General features: G+C 52.6%; 1 protein-coding gene across 1 annotated transcript; it reads left to right on the plus strand.

Moving 5' to 3' along the window:
* Positions 1-10,301: 10,301 nt before the first annotated feature.
* HOXB13 (homeobox B13) lies at positions 10,302-12,178 on the plus strand (the record flags this gene model as incomplete). Its single annotated transcript, XM_082604251.1, has 2 exons — positions 10,302-10,905; positions 11,857-12,178. 2 exons carry the CDS (start codon positions 10,302-10,304, stop codon positions 12,108-12,110), a joined length of 858 nt encoding a protein of 285 aa, XP_082460377.1. The 3' UTR covers positions 12,111-12,178.
* Between the last annotated feature and the right edge of the window lie 3,847 nt (positions 12,179-16,025).

A 16,025-nucleotide genomic window follows, 5' to 3' on the forward strand; every position in this document is an offset into this window, starting at 1 on the left:
AAGGAGACAAGGAGACTGCCATAAGAAAGTTGAGACATATCAACCAAATGTAATGTGTGACTTTATTTAGATTATGATTTGAGTAAACTAATTGTAAAAAGACAAATTTTGAGACAACTGAGGAAACTGAAACATGGATAGTATTAAGAGGTTATTGTTAATTTTGTTATGTGTCATAATCACATGAAGTTTCTGTTAAAAAAAGAAGGAAAGAAAAAGAAAGAAAGAAGTCCTTGTCTGTTAAGGATTCAAACCAAAGTATTTTTGGATGAAATGATGTCTGGGACATGCTTTAAAATACTCCAGAAAAAAGCTGAAATAAGATTCGTTTTGAGTTGTTAATTGTTGACACTGAATGATGAGTTTAAGGGGTTATTATACTCTTCTGTATGTGTGAAATTTACTTTTTGTCTTTACTGTTTACTTTTCTGTATATGTGAAATTTGCCACTAGAAAACAAATCAATAAGGCTGTGGATCCACATCCCAGAAAAACCACACACACACACACACACACAAACAAACACACACACCAACTTTCACGCTCAGTATCAAGGGGTGAGCCTTTGAGAACCCTCATGGAATCAAGTTCAGAATCTTCAGGCTCACCAAACACCCATTTTTCCCCAGGGAGAGAGCAGGATTGGAAAGTGTTCTAGCACCAGACTGACCCCATCGTTTTCCTTCTCTGCAGTGCTGTGGGTGTGGGCAATGGGGCCAACAAACGCTGAGGAGTTTGAGTCTCAGGGGATTCAGCTATAGGTGAATATTCCAGGCATTGCTCCCTCCTTGGTCTTATGGACTAAGCTCCGAAGTGAAACAGGGTGGTAGGAGAGGGGTAGGCATAAGCAGGCTGAGCTTAGTCCCTAACTTCGTAGTTTTAGAAGTCACGGGGAATATACAGAAAAATTACTGCGTGTTCCTGAAATTTGTATAATATTGTACATCAACTATGCCTCAAGTTTTAAAAATGCGTGTGTGTTAAAGATTCCTTTATCTTGGAGTCAGTATTTTATTTTTCCCCAATCCCTTTATTTTTCTTTAATAACTTCCCAAATATCTCAAGTCTATTTGTATCAGTTTGTACTTTTAAATGGGATTTATTTCCATTTTAAAAATTGGAAACGACTTGGTGTTTGAATAGGGAAGAGAAAGTGAAATGGTCAAAGCCTGGATTTGGTGCCATAAAGACCCATGTTGGAGTCCAGGCTTCATTATTTATTAGCCTCTTGAAGTTGGACAAATTAATCTCCTAAACCTCAGTTTTCTTATCTACAAAAACGAGAATAACAATTGCCCTCTACCCAGTTCTATTGCTGTGAGGATTAAATGAAAACTACACACAGAGCGCTTACACTCCCTGGCACACCCGCACATGAGTGACGACGATGAGGAGGATTCTGAAGGAGACTCCCCAGGAAGCCCGAGGGGCAACGCGCCGGGAGGTAGGGGCGCGAGGTGCTGGCCAAAGCGGCGTCCAGGGAGGCTGCGTCGCAAACCCGGGTGGGGCAGGCGGCCGCGCGTTTCTCTCCGACGCTCTAAGCGGGTTTTGGTCCAGCGAGAGCTTCCATCTTGAGGTAGAACCTCTGCCTGAGGGTGAGGGATCCCTGGAGGGCAAGGTGCACCTAAGTCTCTGGGTGGAAGGATGGTCTGGCTCCCATGCTCTCCAGCTGTGCCTTTGAGGTTAGAGACCTCAGCCGCCAACGGGGCCGTTTTGCCAGGCGCGGGCGGGCGGGCGGACAAACCTCAGCTGGGTCCGCCGCGTGACTGAAAAATCTGCCCGACCAAGTGTTTACACAAGGGCACGGAAGGGAATTAAGGCTCTTGGACAAAAGCGGGAAAGTCCTTAGGCTGCCCCTCGTCTTGGTGGAGAGTTGTTGGGTTCCCTTGGGAGTCGCCTAGCCCGCCTAACACGCACGGGTCTCAGGCCACGAAGGGCCCCCCGGGGACGAGGTCCAAGGTCCATCTGCACCTCCCCTGGTCCAAGGCTTGGCCTGCATCCCTGGGACAGGTGATTCCTGAGCTAGAAAAACCATGCAGATGGGGCGGGCGAGCAGGGGATAAACGTGGCAGAACCCAAAGGTAGGCTAGTGGTGGGGATTCCAATCCAAGGACGGAGAGAACCCCCAATCCCTGTCTGCATCACCTCCATACACACAATACACACAGGCAGCTGCAGATCTGGGTTAGGCCTGTGCTAGGTCCTGGGGGATACTGAGGGACTGGAGGGGATGGAAAGATATGGTCTGCTTCCCATGGCTCTTCCGCAGGCCCTCATCTGGGCCTCTGGGGCTGAGCCTTGTTGCTCTGGAAAGTTTCCAGACTGACCTCAGGAATAAGAAACTGGAGCCCTGGCCTTGCCTAGAGGAGCTGGAACAGCCAGACCAGCAGTCCCTCAGCCTGGGACGGGGTTGCCCTTGTGACCAAGCTTTGGCCCTGTAGGACCTGCTAGACAGGGAGCTGAGACTTGAAAACCACCCTGAACCTGTGAAGCTTCTACATACTCAAAAGTCCCCTGTCTGCCTGGGGGAGGCATGAGAGGGATAGTCAGGCCATCACTGGAAGTTCCAACATCACATCCAGCTGCCCTAACCACCTAACTTCAGTGTTCATCCCTCCTCCTGCCCCAACTGTGGCAGCGCAGAGCTGCCTGGACCCACAGAACTGGCTATCAGTTTCCTGAGGTCAAGTCATTCTGACTTAGGCAAGACAGCTTCTTTTCCTTAGCATCTGCCACCCAGCTACTTGAGCACATAGCTGGCTAGAACTGAATGATCTCTAAGGATCCTCCAATTCCAAATGCCAACTGACTAGTTTGGGTAACTAGGGGATTTGAGGCTTCCTATTCTAAACTTCTAGATCCTTAGCTCCTGATTTACCTTCTACACCTGGAGCTTCTAAGATTGGAATCTCCTCTCAAGCCCTACCGTGGCCATATAAGCAATATGAGGGGAGAGCAAAGATTTTCATGTCTCTGGGGGAAAATTTCTGGCATCTGGGGACAATAACAGCCACAATCCCTTCCAATCATGGATAAAGCTATGGACTCTATGGAGGCCAAATATTTTTTAAAAAAATTTTTAGTGGGTGATTTTCCCATTTAAAGTAAAAGACACTTCGTCTACCCTCTCAGAACTCTTAGAAAACCTCTAAAGGAGGCTAGAGGGGAAGAAGCACTAGTTTAAGCCCAAGTGACCTAAAGCTGAGCAGATTATGAGCCCAGAGTTCTGCACCAATCCCAAATCTCACTTTGACGGAGTTCCTTATGTGTGGCCCAATATCAGCTCTGGACGTTTAGGGTAACACTGTAGACAATTGGACAGATTCCTCCAGCCTCGTAGGTGTCAGGGTCTGGGATAAATGGCCAGTCCAGAACCTTGGGGGCGTGAATGAGATGGGCTTTCCTCCAGGTCAGAGTCCTCAGATGGTAACAAGGAACTACCCAATGTTCATCTCAGGCTGAGGCTGGGATTCAGAAAGGCAGATGACATGTGTGTGTAGTGTGTGTGTGTGTACAACCAGACACTCTTGGAGGCAGAAGGGTTATTTTCAAGGCTTTCTTGAATTCTAAGAAGGTAGTCTTTTGTGGCATCTTTCCCTCCCATCTTGGTTATGCTCCTTCAAAGACAGGACCTCATGAGCACCATGGACAGGACATGTCTTAGAAGGCATGGATTATGGGCCATTTCCCTCTGCTCCACTGTGTGCGTGTGTGTGAAATGTTTGCCCTTCTCTTCTCCCAACTTTGTTTCTTGGAACAGATAACTCAGTGAGAGGAAAAGGGAAAAGCTTTTGCTATGGTGGTGGTGGAGGGAAGAGGGCCACAGGATGGTCTAGTCCTGGGCCATTGGAAGGGTCTCAGATCTCTCAGCAAGGGGAATGAGGGAATCAGAGCAAGAAATCAAATCTCTCAAACTGCACTTTCCCCTAAACCTCAAAACTACAGCTCCAGTTCAGGCCAAATAAGCAGGTTTGGGACTGGAGGGGCCAGGGCCTCGTTGCTGACATTCCTCTTGATTTCAGGAGTGAAAACTTAGCAGAGTCTATGCATGAGTAGCCAGAATTTATCCTGATAATTATCACCTACATCCACATTCCCTGAGGGAAAAAACAAGGTGGAGATGGGGGTGGGGGGGCGGGGTGTGACTCAGATCGCTTTCTTGAATTTGCAGGTAGGTTTGTTGATATATTCCCCATTCCTGAGCCCCATGCAGGATCCCAGGGGCTGGAACAAAGGAAGCTGAGTCTCCCAGGACCCTGGAAGCTGCTGCAAACCCCAAAGACGTTGGCCGTGGGCTCTCACTTGAGGATCCCACCTTTATGAGTGGGATTTGAGGATCCGCTCCCGAGTGTCTGTAGGGGGTGAGGGGGCTGGAGGGCTCGGGGAACTACAGGGTGAGGGTGGAGGAGGTGATCTCCTGCACCAGTTTCGTCCCATTTAATGCGGTACTGCGGAGTTTACACCCTAGGGCTGATCGTCGCATAACGGTTGCCTCTCAGAGGCCGGGTCGAGGGGCTGGGTTCCCTCAAGGACCTAAAAACTGCGCCCCGCCCTCTAGACCTCCGCGGAATAATCAGCGGCGAGCCTAGAGGCCTCTTCCTGGCTCTCGCCACGCTTTCCGTCCACACTGAGGCCTTCAACCTCCAGGAGCGCTCCCTTCCCCGCTCCCGCCTGCCCTGCGCCACTCTTGTCCCCAAAGCGAACACTGATGCGGACTTAAAGAGCAGCTGGTCCAATGCGTCCCTTCTTACACACGGCAGATAGGAAAACGGAGGCACAGAGAGGGGAGGTGACTGTTGCCCACCACTCCGAGCTAGATCAAAACCTGGCCTGAACCTTGCGCCCCTCAGTGCGGCCCTCTAGGCCCAACATTCCTAACGGTTGGGGCCGGATGCGCCTGGGCTTCTCTGGATTGCGGCTGCGGGCGCGTGATCAAGGTCGCCCTCCCAGTAAAGCGCACGGTCCGAAGGGGGGCTGGGGTCTCTGGGCCAGCGGGCCTGCCAACACGGCGTGCGCACACGTGGCAGGCCAGGAGCAGCCGGCTGTTCAGCGCCCAGCAGCTTTACTCCCATCCCTTCGCACTCCCCGCCTCCCTCCCTCGGCTCTGGACCCCGCTCACGTTCCCCGGCTCACCGCTTCTCCGGTTTCTCGGCGCCATCAGGACGGTGGCGGCGGCCATGTGGCTGGCACTAGCTTCTCCCCTTAGCAGACCCTCTTCGATTGCCCCTCAGATCCACTTGCTGGGTGGTGGAGGCCACGATCGGCTCTAATTTATGGACTAATAGCTGGATCCCTCAGCCTCCGCCTCTGAAGCACTTAGGTTCGTCCTGAGAGGGTCCTAAGCCCAAGGATGTCGCAGGGCTGCCCGGGCAAGAGGGACGCGGAGGTGAGAGTGGCCTCCTCCTGACCAGTCAGGCCTCCACTCTCTGGTCCTTATAGCTCCCAGACTCCGCCGTCATTTTGTCCAAAAGGTTTTCCTCTGAGGCCCGTCCAGGCCCCGCCTGACTTCTTTTCAGGGAGAAGGGCCCGGGTCGCCTGTCATCCCCAGTCGGGCCTGGCCGTTCTCGCCGCTGGCGGGCTCGGGCTGGCGACGCCGCTCCAGGAGCGCCCTGCGAGGCCGCCCCGCCGAGGGCAGGCTCCGGCCGCGGGGAGCTGTGGGCAGGCCCCGTGCAGACTTCGGAGAAGCGCAATGGGAAATTGAGAGGGCCGGGAAAGGGGGTTCCGAAAAGTAAGAAGGGAGATAAGAGAGAAGAAAGAGGGAAAAAATAAAGAACTAGATGAGAGGGAAAGGCTGAAAAGGAGGAGGGAAGGAAAAAGGAGAAAACGAAAGAAAGAAAAGTGAGAGGACGAAGAAGCAAACAAAAGGAAAACAGTGTAAGTGACAGAGAGGGAGAAAGGAACCAAGGGGAAAATAAAGGTAAACGGGGGTGGGGGTGGGGTGGGGAGAAAGTAAGCAGTAAAGACGAGAAGAAAGAAAGAAAACAAGACGGCCCCAAAGGCAAGATAATCAAAATTAAAGGAAAGAAAGGCAGAAAGAAAACCACAAATATACAAAGAAAAGATTCCAAAAGACAAAAGACAGATGAGAGAACATACAGCCAGAAAGAAAAGGAACGGAAGAAAAAGCCCAAAGAAAGGAGCGCACCGCATCAGGCCATTTTCCTGAAACCGAGAGAAGTCAGCGACCTCCTTAAGCAGTTCGGCCAGGCCCGCGCACTCTGGCAGGCCAGCGGAGCCCCAACCTTTCCAGAAAAAGAAGCGTTGCCGCTGCAAATAAATTCTCATTTTTCATCACGACCTCCCTGAAGGCCGCGGTCGTCGCGACCACGTACATTCTTCCAGGCGGGAGGACGAGGGCACCGGGCGCCCGCTTTGCTTTACAAAAAATAAACCATAATTTAACAAATGCCCCAAGCGGGGCTGGTGGGCTTCTCTCACCCCCTCTCCCTCGTCGGCGGTCCCGAGCCCGGGAGGGGCGGGAGCTGACAAGGAGGTGCCAAGTCCCCGTGGCCGGAACCCCCGGGGGCGAGGCGGCCGCGCTCAAAGGCCTGGCTGTAAAGGTCACAGGCGGTCTGTGGGGCCGCGCTGAATGGGCTCCCGGAGGTAAACAGACTCTTAACTTTCAACTTGGCCTTGACCTTCCTGGAGGTGTCTGGCCGGTATGTAAAGGAGCAGCTGAGGCTTTCAACGCATTTGGCTGGGTCAGTAAAGGGGGCTGGGACTGGGGGGAGGCTCAGGGGTCCTGAGGGTCTGCCTGGAGGCTCCCAGCAGGACACAAAGGAGTCTGTGGGGCTGGGGGAAGGGCTGGCTCAGCCCAGGCCGGCGGGGAGGTCAGGACGCCTGGGTTGTCCTAAACTTCAGCCCTGAACTCTTGTGGAGCCCAGGGAGGCTATGGAGGCACTGAGCCTCAGGTTCTCTATGTGGGAACCGCAGGCTTACTCGAGGCTGAAAGAGGCAAGTGAGAAGTGACCAATACTCTTTAGAGAAACTGCCCTTTTCTTTTCAAATAAAAACAGGTGCCTGTAGTTCATTAGAGACAGATACACATACAGAAACAGAAATAGAGCTCATTTATTCAGTTTAGAAAATGTTTTCATGTGCAACATCTCATTTAATCTTCACAGCTTTCCCGTGATGTAGAAATTATTGTGCCTTTGAGGAGACGGATAATTTTTACAGATAAGGAGGCAATCTTACCTTATCTGACTCCAGTTGAGGTCTATGATAGGTCACAGATTGCTGTAAATACATAAACATGTACAGAAAATGGGAGCACATGCTCATATGTTAGTAATATGATATCCAGAACTGTTCCCTGGTATCTACTAGATGCTAAATAAATTGGGGAGGAGGGCTTCCCCGGTGGCACAGTGGTTAAGAATCCGCCTGCCAATTCAGTGGTTACAGGTTCAAACCCTGGTCCGGGAAGATCCCACATGCCGCAGAACAACTAAGCCTGAACACCACAACTACTGAGCCTGCGCTCTAGAGCCCGTGCCACAACTACTGAGCCCATGTGCCTAGAGCCGGTGCTCTACAACAAGAGAAGCCACCGCGATAACACTGCGGGCCGCAAAGAAGAGTAGCCCCCTGCTCACTGCAACTAGAGGAAAGCCCGTGCGCAGCAACGAACACCCAACGCACCCAAAAATAAATAAATAAATTTATTTTTTAAAGTGCCTCAAAGATATTTAAAAATAAATAAATTGTAGAGTAAAACAAAAACAACACCCCCATAGTATTTACTTGTATTGAAATGTATCTGTTTACATAGGGGTCTCCAGCACAGCTGGTGAGCTTCTCCAGGGCAAGGCTTGAGTTGGTCATCTCTGCATTCCACAATGATGCAGAGTTACATGCATTTAGCTGCTTATTTCCATGGACACAGATAAGAACACTAATATCCAAAAAGCACAGTCGCAGGCAGTGTTGCTATGAATCTTTAAATTTTTGTATTCAATTATTTTTCCTTCTAAAAAATAGATAGGCTGATGTAAAGTGAAGAAATAGCTAGTGTACATCTTGAATTTTTTCACACCCACGTAAGTGTCATATAGATTGAGGTTGAGAACATTTCCAGCCCCCAAAAAGGCTTCCTTACAACACCTCCCTGTCAGGAGCTCCCCTCCCCAGGGTAATCTCTTCTGACCTCTATCACCATAGATTGATTTTGGCTATTCTTGAACTGCATAGAAATAGAATCATACAAAAGTTACTCTTTTGTGTCTGGCTTCTTTCACCCACTTATCTGTGCAATTTATGTTGTGTGTAGCAGTCTTTTTTTTTAAATTGATGTTTAGTACTCCATTCTTTAATTATAGTACCATTTATTTGCCTATTCTACTATTGATGGACATTTGGGTAGTTTCTATTTTTGAGCTATAATAAATAAAGCTGTTTTGGACACTTTAGTACATGCCTATTGATGAACATAAACATTCATTTCTGTTGTGTATATTCCCAGAAATGGAATTGATTGGTCTATTTTTAAAATTTAGGGATCTATTCATGCCTGTGCTGTCATCTACCAAGCAAAAACCAGTAAAAAAAAATTCTTAGGCTTTAGGTAAAAATCCTGGTATTTCTGCCTTTCATAATCAGACAAACAAGAGGCTGTAATAAGAAACTGGAAAGCATCAAAGAGACATCTCCTCCCTTTTCTCTCGTGTTGTTTTCAAATACAACAAAATCCATTGAGGATTTCCTGCTTGGTGTCTTCATTTATTAGCAGTATTCATTGACAGTGATCTGTCATCATCACTACAGCCCTACAACTTGGGGCAACTCCAGTTTGCATGGGCCCTTTCCCAAAAAATGGCTCAAGTTCAGACTCAGGTTGGTGAGGGGGCACGGCTGAGCCCACCTAGAGGGCAGGGTGGACTGTTCTATATAATTGCCTTGACCCTGGTGTAGAATGCAAAAGTTCCTGTCTTCTCCAGAAAAACTGTGAGTTCTAGAAAAAGTGAACCCAGAAGGATTTGATTTGGGAGGTGTAGTGGTGGAAACAGAAAACCTCTGAAGACAGACCTATGAAACAAATTGGTTTGGGTCTTCTGCCTTGCACTGCACAATAGGCCCCAACAGAGAGGCCTCAGGCAATTCCTCCAGTGGTTGGGGCTCCCTCTCCCATCTCCTTTTCCTTCTAAGAAAATGTAAAGCCTGGAGGAAGCAGAAAGGGGAAATGGAAATCCAGACCCCCTTTTACAGCCAGGTCCAGAAGCTCCATTTCCACTTTAGGTCTGAACGTTTAGCGTCTTCAGTTCTCAAGTCTCCTTCTTTGGAGCACGTGTCCCGCTCCCTCTCCCTCCCACCCCTCTCTGAATCCGGAGTTTTCTGGGCAGAAACTTGAGTCCCTGGGGAAGAGAAGTCCCAGGCACTTCCCCAGGCCCGGGAGCAGCTTATTACTGCGCATCCAGGATGGAAGGAGCACCTGGAGTGAACTGGGATGCTAGAACCTCGGACTCAAAGCAAGGGGCTTCTAGAAATACCCCGTAATCCCCATTTTCCAGCCTCCTCCGACTCAGGCACATTCCCGGGTTCCCCTTTCAGGCCCAGAGCGGCCTCCCGGCCCCACCCCCGACTCCCCTTCCCCCCACAAGATGGACACTTTATAGGGAGAGCTTTTTATTCTCTCGTTAAACCTGCCAAAGCACAGGAGACAGAGAGCCAGGGAGGGAGAGGAGGCGACCGAGGTGGGGCGGGCTCCGCGTCCCCTCTCCCGCCTTCCACTACCCCCCCCCCCCACCGACGTAGCTGGGTTCCTCCAAACTGGAAAGCAGCGAAAGGACACCTCGTCTCTTTTCTCTCGTTTTCAAATGCAATAAAAAACCGAGAGAGGGAGAGAGGGAGGGAGGGAGGGAGAGAAGGAGAAAGGGGGGGAGGGAGGAAGAGAGAGGGAGAGGAGGAGAGAGAGGGAGAGAGGGAGGGAGAGAGGGAGGGGGAGAGAGAGAGAGAGGGAGAGAGGAAGAGAGAGGAAGAGGGAGAGAGAGAGAGAGAGGAAGAGGGAGAGAGGGAGAGAGGGAGAGGGAGAGAGAGAAAGAGAAAGCGGGGGTAAAGTATTTTCGCAATTTCTGCCATGAAGATTTTATTAGCTTCTCTCCGCCAGGCCGCAGCCAATCAGCGCGCGTGCCCGGGCACCTGCGTCTCCTGCGTCAAGACGGCCGGGCTGAGCGAATGCAGGCGCCGAGCGAGCTGGGAGCGATTTAAAACGCTTTGGATTCCCGGGGCCTGGGTGGGGAGAGCGAGCTGGGTGCCCCCTGTATCCCCCACCCCCAGCACCCCATGAGCCGACCCTCGGCCCCATGGAGCCCGGCAATTATGCCACCTTGGACGGGGCCAAGGAAATCGAAGGCTTGCTGGGAGCCGGAGGGAGTCGGAATCTGGTCGCCCACTCCCCACTGACCAGCCACCCAGCGGCGGCGCCTACGCTTATGCCCGCTGTCAACTACGCCCCCCTGGATCTTCCAGGCTCTGCGGAACCACCAAAGCAGTGCCACCCATGCCCCGGGGTGCCCCAGGGGGCGTCCCCAGCTCCGGTGCCGTACGGCTACTTTGGAGGCGGGTACTATTCCTGCCGAGTGTCCCGGAGCTCCCTGAAACCCTGTGCCCAGGCGGCCACCCTGGCCGCCTACCCTGCGGAGACTCCCGCGGCCGGGGAGGAGTACCCCAGCCGCCCCACCGAGTTTGCCTTCTACCCGGGGTACCCGGGACCCTACCAGCCTATGGCCAGTTACCTGGATGTGTCGGTGGTGCAGACCTTGGGCGCCCCTGGGGAGCCTCGCCATGACTCCCTGCTGCCTGTGGACAGTTACCAGCCCTGGGCCCTCACCGGTGGCTGGAACAGCCAGATGTGTTGCCAGGGAGAACAAAACCCACCGGGTCCCTTCTGGAAGGCGGCATTTGCAGGTAAACTGCCCACTACTCTGGATCCCCTTGGCGCTGAGTGTGGGGTTGTAGGCCCTGCTGGCACTTGCCTGGGAGGAGGTGGAGGGAGACTTGGGGCTGGTGAGGAGGAGCTTGGTTCTCCTTGGTTGGCTATTAGGACTCTGAAGGAGGGTCCAGGCAGTTAGAGAGCCTGGGTAGAGGCCCCAGAGGGGCTGTGTGAGGGCCTGAGCTGCGGGCTATCTGAAGCCTGAGGACCACCAAGCCCCTGACCTCCCCAGGAGACCTTGGGACCAGCCTTTCAATATGTTGGTGTGTTTGGCTCTCTTTGCTGTTGTTTGGGGCTCAGGGTATCCCTGCCCAGCAGGATCCCAGTTGAATTCTTCAAAAGGGCCAAATAACTCTCAATTCATTGAGTATCGGGTACAGTGGGGTGAGTGGGAACAGAGAAGTTGGATGTTCTGTAAAGAATACAACCCCTCACTTTCTCTCAGATGAGTTTTTCAGTTTCCAAAGGGAAGTTTAGATTTCCTGCAGCCATGGCTTAGGTGTGTGCATTAGTGCATGTGTGTGTTGGGAGTGGGGGCAGAAACGTGTTCCCCCCCGTACAGAACTTGCTTGTAGTATCTATAAGAATGGCCAAGAGTTGGAAAATGCATGTGAGGGCGGACATATGTAGACGGTGGGCAAAGGTCTGGCCGTGTGTGATGGGTGTGTTTGCAGACTTGCAGGTGTGAGGGCAGTGAAGAGTGAGGGTGGCCTGCAGAAACCGCTTTCCAAGGCTGGGCGGTGATCAGAGCTGGAAGCCGAGGTGTCCTCTTGTGCTTTGAGGGAACAGGAGTGCACGAATGCCTGTGGGGTTACCTGGGTGCTCCTGCAGGATGACTTAGCTTGTGGGGCCTGGGTCTGCGCCTGAGCTTGCGCCAGGCGGTGGTGTGAGCATGTCTTTCTCTCCCTCCCTCTCCTGCCGCGCAGACTCGAGCGCGCAGCACCCTCCAGACGGCTGCGCCTTCCGCCGCGGCCGCAAGAAACGTATTCCCTACAGCAAGGGGCAGCTGCGGGAGCTGGAGCGCGAGTATTCGGCTAACAAGTTCATCACAAAAGACAAGAGGCGCAAGATCTCGGCGGCCACCAGCCTCTCAGAGCGCCAGATCACCATCTGGTTTCAGAATCGCCGGGTCAAGGAGAAGAAAGTCCTCGCCAAGGTCAAAACCAGTGCTATTCCTTGAGGGAGCTCCCTGGCTGTGCCTGGGGAGGGGGGGAGGAGGAAGTCGGAGTATCCTGGGGAGACCAGGAGCCTGCCACAGCCAGGCTGGGGCCCAGGACTCTGCTGAGAGGCCCCCAGAGGTGACACTCTTCCCAGACCAATGCTCCTGGGCTGTTCCTCAGGGACAGCTTGGGTACCCCATTGGTCCCAGAGAGCCAGCGAGGCCCAGAGTTACAGCCCAGTCCACCAGGTAACACCACCCAAAGGACCTTGTCCCAGTCATAATCATTCATCCTGGCAGTGGCAATAATCACCATAACCAGTACTAGTTGCCATGATAATTAGTATCATATTTTCTATCTAGAGCTCTGTAGAGCGCTTTAGAAACTGCTTTCATGGATTGAGCTGATTACGAATAAACTTGGAAGGAGACCGGTGGCAGGAGAGCTTCCTCTGGAACCCCTTCCATTTCCAAAGCCCATCCCCATCCCAGTGAAGGCAGAGGAGAAAAGAAATGGCAGATTCACCCCTGTGGCTATGTTGCCCCTTTAGCATTTTTCTAAGATGACAGCTAGGCAGGATGGACAGCACTGGAGGGTGCATCTCCTTCCCTCCGTGCCCATCCCCTAGGTTGTACCCACTGGTCTCAGAAGTCCGCATCCCCAACTCTTCAATTTTGTCCGTGTGTGAAAAACAAGCCAGCGAGCTGCCCTGCGGGGTCTGTTCTCCTTCCTTTCAGAGAAATGGGGTTTGAGAAAGTGCCTGGATAATTCACCACTTCCTCTCCAAAACGTTCCAGACCCTCCCTTAATGTTCCTGGTGGTTCTGACCTAAGGAGGTCGTGGTTCATTGGGCATTTGGGAGCCGCGTGAAATAGATATTTGTGGCCTTGTAGACGGAGCCCCTCCCAGGCACAAACGGTTACAGAATGAGGGAATAGTAGCCTATCTATGGTAGGCACGTCCCAAACACACTGGTATAGCCCAGAAGGAGAAAAACAAAAAGCAGAAAATGGCTCCTTCACTACCCATTCCTCCTCTGCTTGCCTGCTGGTGACACCGCGGAGCTCGCAGGGCTCAGGCCTGGGAGTCGCGGAAGGCTCTTTTTCGAGTGGAAGAACCACGGGCGGCGGAAGCCCAAAGACCCAGTCTCAGAGTGGGGAACGGCAGGCAGCCGGGACAACAATGGGCACAGACTCGCGTTTCCTTTTCACTTTGCGCTGGTTCAGTCCACATACCCTGAATTCTGGGTGGGTGGAGGGCAGGTTGGCGCCAACTCTGTTTTCCGCAGCCACGTAGAACAGTGCGGAGTTCCAAAAACCTGGGGCAGACCGGCTGTTAGCAGAGCCGGGGACCCTGATGTCCTGTACCTGGGCCCTGGGCCCGGTGGGACTCGCTACCTTGGCCGCGCAGCAAATCAGCGGGTTTGAGCTGGATCTTCCTGCAGCCCAGTCTGGAGGATTCCGGCAGACACTCTCCCGGCGATCGAGCGCACTGGCGTGAAGTGGAGAGGACCCAACGCCGGACCCACGATCCGAGCCACCGAGCAGCGAGTAGGCGGGAGGCTAGCAGCCCGAGGGAGGGCCCCGGCCATGGTCTCGACGGCCGCTCCATCTCGGAGCAGGCTCCTCCTTCTCCAGGAAACCCTGCGTTGGCCGCCGCAGCCGAGAAGAATTCGAGTCGGGTGGGATCCCCGTCCTGGCTGTTCTTCTGGGAAAGAGTTGGGAAGACTGTTCTAAATCTTTTTACCAAAGAGGATCCCCAGGCTGAGGGGCAAGGCCCCGACGGGCAGTCACCCTCCCTCCCTGGGTCTTCTTAGAATGCGTGTGCTTGGGGAAGGGGAGGGTGTCAATTTCGTGATTTAAACAATTCCTCCAAGCCCCGGGGTCCAGTTTAAGCTCCCTGGTATTGCGTCCCGCCCAGGGGAAGTTACTTTCTGCCTTCCACGTTCTCCTTCAAGCTTAGTTTCAAGCGAGGAGCTTTTAATATCACAGGTTCTCAAGCTTATTGGGTGCGACCCCCTCCCTCGCCGCTTCAGAAAGAGCGAGACTTCAGCGCAGATAGGCCCATGGGTAGAGAGAGCGCCCTGGTGCCGGCTCCCCACATGGGGAGGAGAAAGGCCGCAAGAGAGGTTGCCACTTGGACTTCCTGAGATGGCGTAGGTAGAGGCCTAAGGAGTCGGGGCCTCGAGACTCTGGACTCCCAGAGCGCTAGCTCCTCCACTCCGCTATCAAGCCCTTAAAGTTTCGGAGCTCTTCTATTATTCTCTCTCAATAACTTTAGAACAAACAAAAGATTTGGGATTTTAGAGATTTATTTCGCTACCAGTGTGCTTGGCCTATTAAAAAGACAAGGGCGCCCCCTTCCGGTAGAAGCTCGCCATTTCAGGGAAACCCGCCGGTCTGCTCGGCTTTAACCCCTCAACCAAGCCTCTGGCTTCCAGATGCCTGGGGCGTCGGGCCTTCGGGGTTGGGGAGTTCGGGGCTGCGTGTGAGAGCACCGGGACCCGGAGTCGCCTGGAATTGGGCCAGGGTATAGGCAAATGTATCGGTCCAGCGGCTGAGAGACTCAGGAGGAAAGCTAGGAGAGCAGCGAGCGATCTCGAACAGTGAAAAAACAGGGCGGCCAGGACTCCCGGGAGCAAGGCTGCGGCGGCGTCAGCCCTCGGTCCAGGTCTTCGTTCCACTGGAGTATTATATTTATCTTCCTCGCCAGGCCAATTCGCGGCGAACCCCTCTCCTCCCCTTTTATCCCCCCGACTCATTTACTTGTATGGAACCTGTGCAAAAAATTGTTTTTAAATTTCGCTTTGTATTAAACCCTTTTACGCAAGCTCTTTCCAAACACCAATTTTACTCCTGAGGCAAATTATACCCCCTCCCACCGAGGCCGACCATTTAAAAATCTTTCAGTAATTTGTGTCAAAATTACAACAAAATATATCTACATGTATTTGCCTGTAGCTGTTTGCTTTTTAAATAGGGCCATTTTAAGCTACAGGAGAGAGGATTTTGCTAAATTTAGACTGAAATGTGTTGACTATAACGTTCACAAATAGGTAAATTCAAACAACATTCTCATGAACAAATAAACGCAGAGGCGCACAAATAGACTCCGGAAAATACACCGGGCGTCTTTCCACCAGCGAGGTGTAATTTTACTCGGAGCTGCCCTCCGCGCCCTCTCCCTTACTCGGAGCAGAACATCCCCGGGTTGAGTCTCAGCAAACGTCGAAACAGGATCCCAGGGTCGCGTCTACGCTGCTCCAGGACCGAAATCACTTACTTCCAACTCCAAACCAGGTGGATTTTATTAGGCCTCCAGAGGCCGACTTAGGGGGTAGTGGTGGAGAAGTGCATAGACGTGACCTCCGGAAGCTCTTTTCGAATCTAGGTTCTCGAAGCAGCCCAGCAGAGAGCGAACCCGAGGCTCTGGCTCCGGGGTCCTTCACTCGTGCTGGCAAACGCTTCCCCCCACCCTGGAAGTCGCGAGGCCGAAGCCGGCGACTCTGCACCGCCGTGCCCCCCTCCGCAGTCACCCCTAGCTAGCCACCCCTACTCTGAGTGGTTCGAGGACCAGAAGATGTCCTGCGGCAGGAAAAAGGCCCAGATTAAGACCCGCCAGTTCTACGAGAGGCGCGGCTCCCCTCCTCCAACACGGGGCCAACTGCCCTCCCCTCCTCCAGTCCCCCTCCTCCCGTTAATTAAAGTTTTATTCAAGGTCCTAAGTGCTGCACTTTAATTAGGTTTCCTTCGGGGGAAACCCTCTGTGCCCCCGCCCCCGTCCGGTCTAATAGAAACCCCAGAGCTTCAAACGTGAATTAAATAAATGAACCCGTTACCGTAAACTGGCAATAAAGCGCGGAGGCAACTGCTGCGGAGGGGGCGAAAGGAGAGGTTCCGTTGTTTCTGAAAGAAATTTATACCACATTCTCACCC

This window comes from Mesoplodon mirus (assembly GCF_964341445.2).
Source record: "Mesoplodon mirus genome assembly, chromosome: 18".
NCBI classification, from domain to species: Eukaryota; Metazoa; Chordata; class Mammalia; order Artiodactyla; family Ziphiidae; genus Mesoplodon; species Mesoplodon mirus.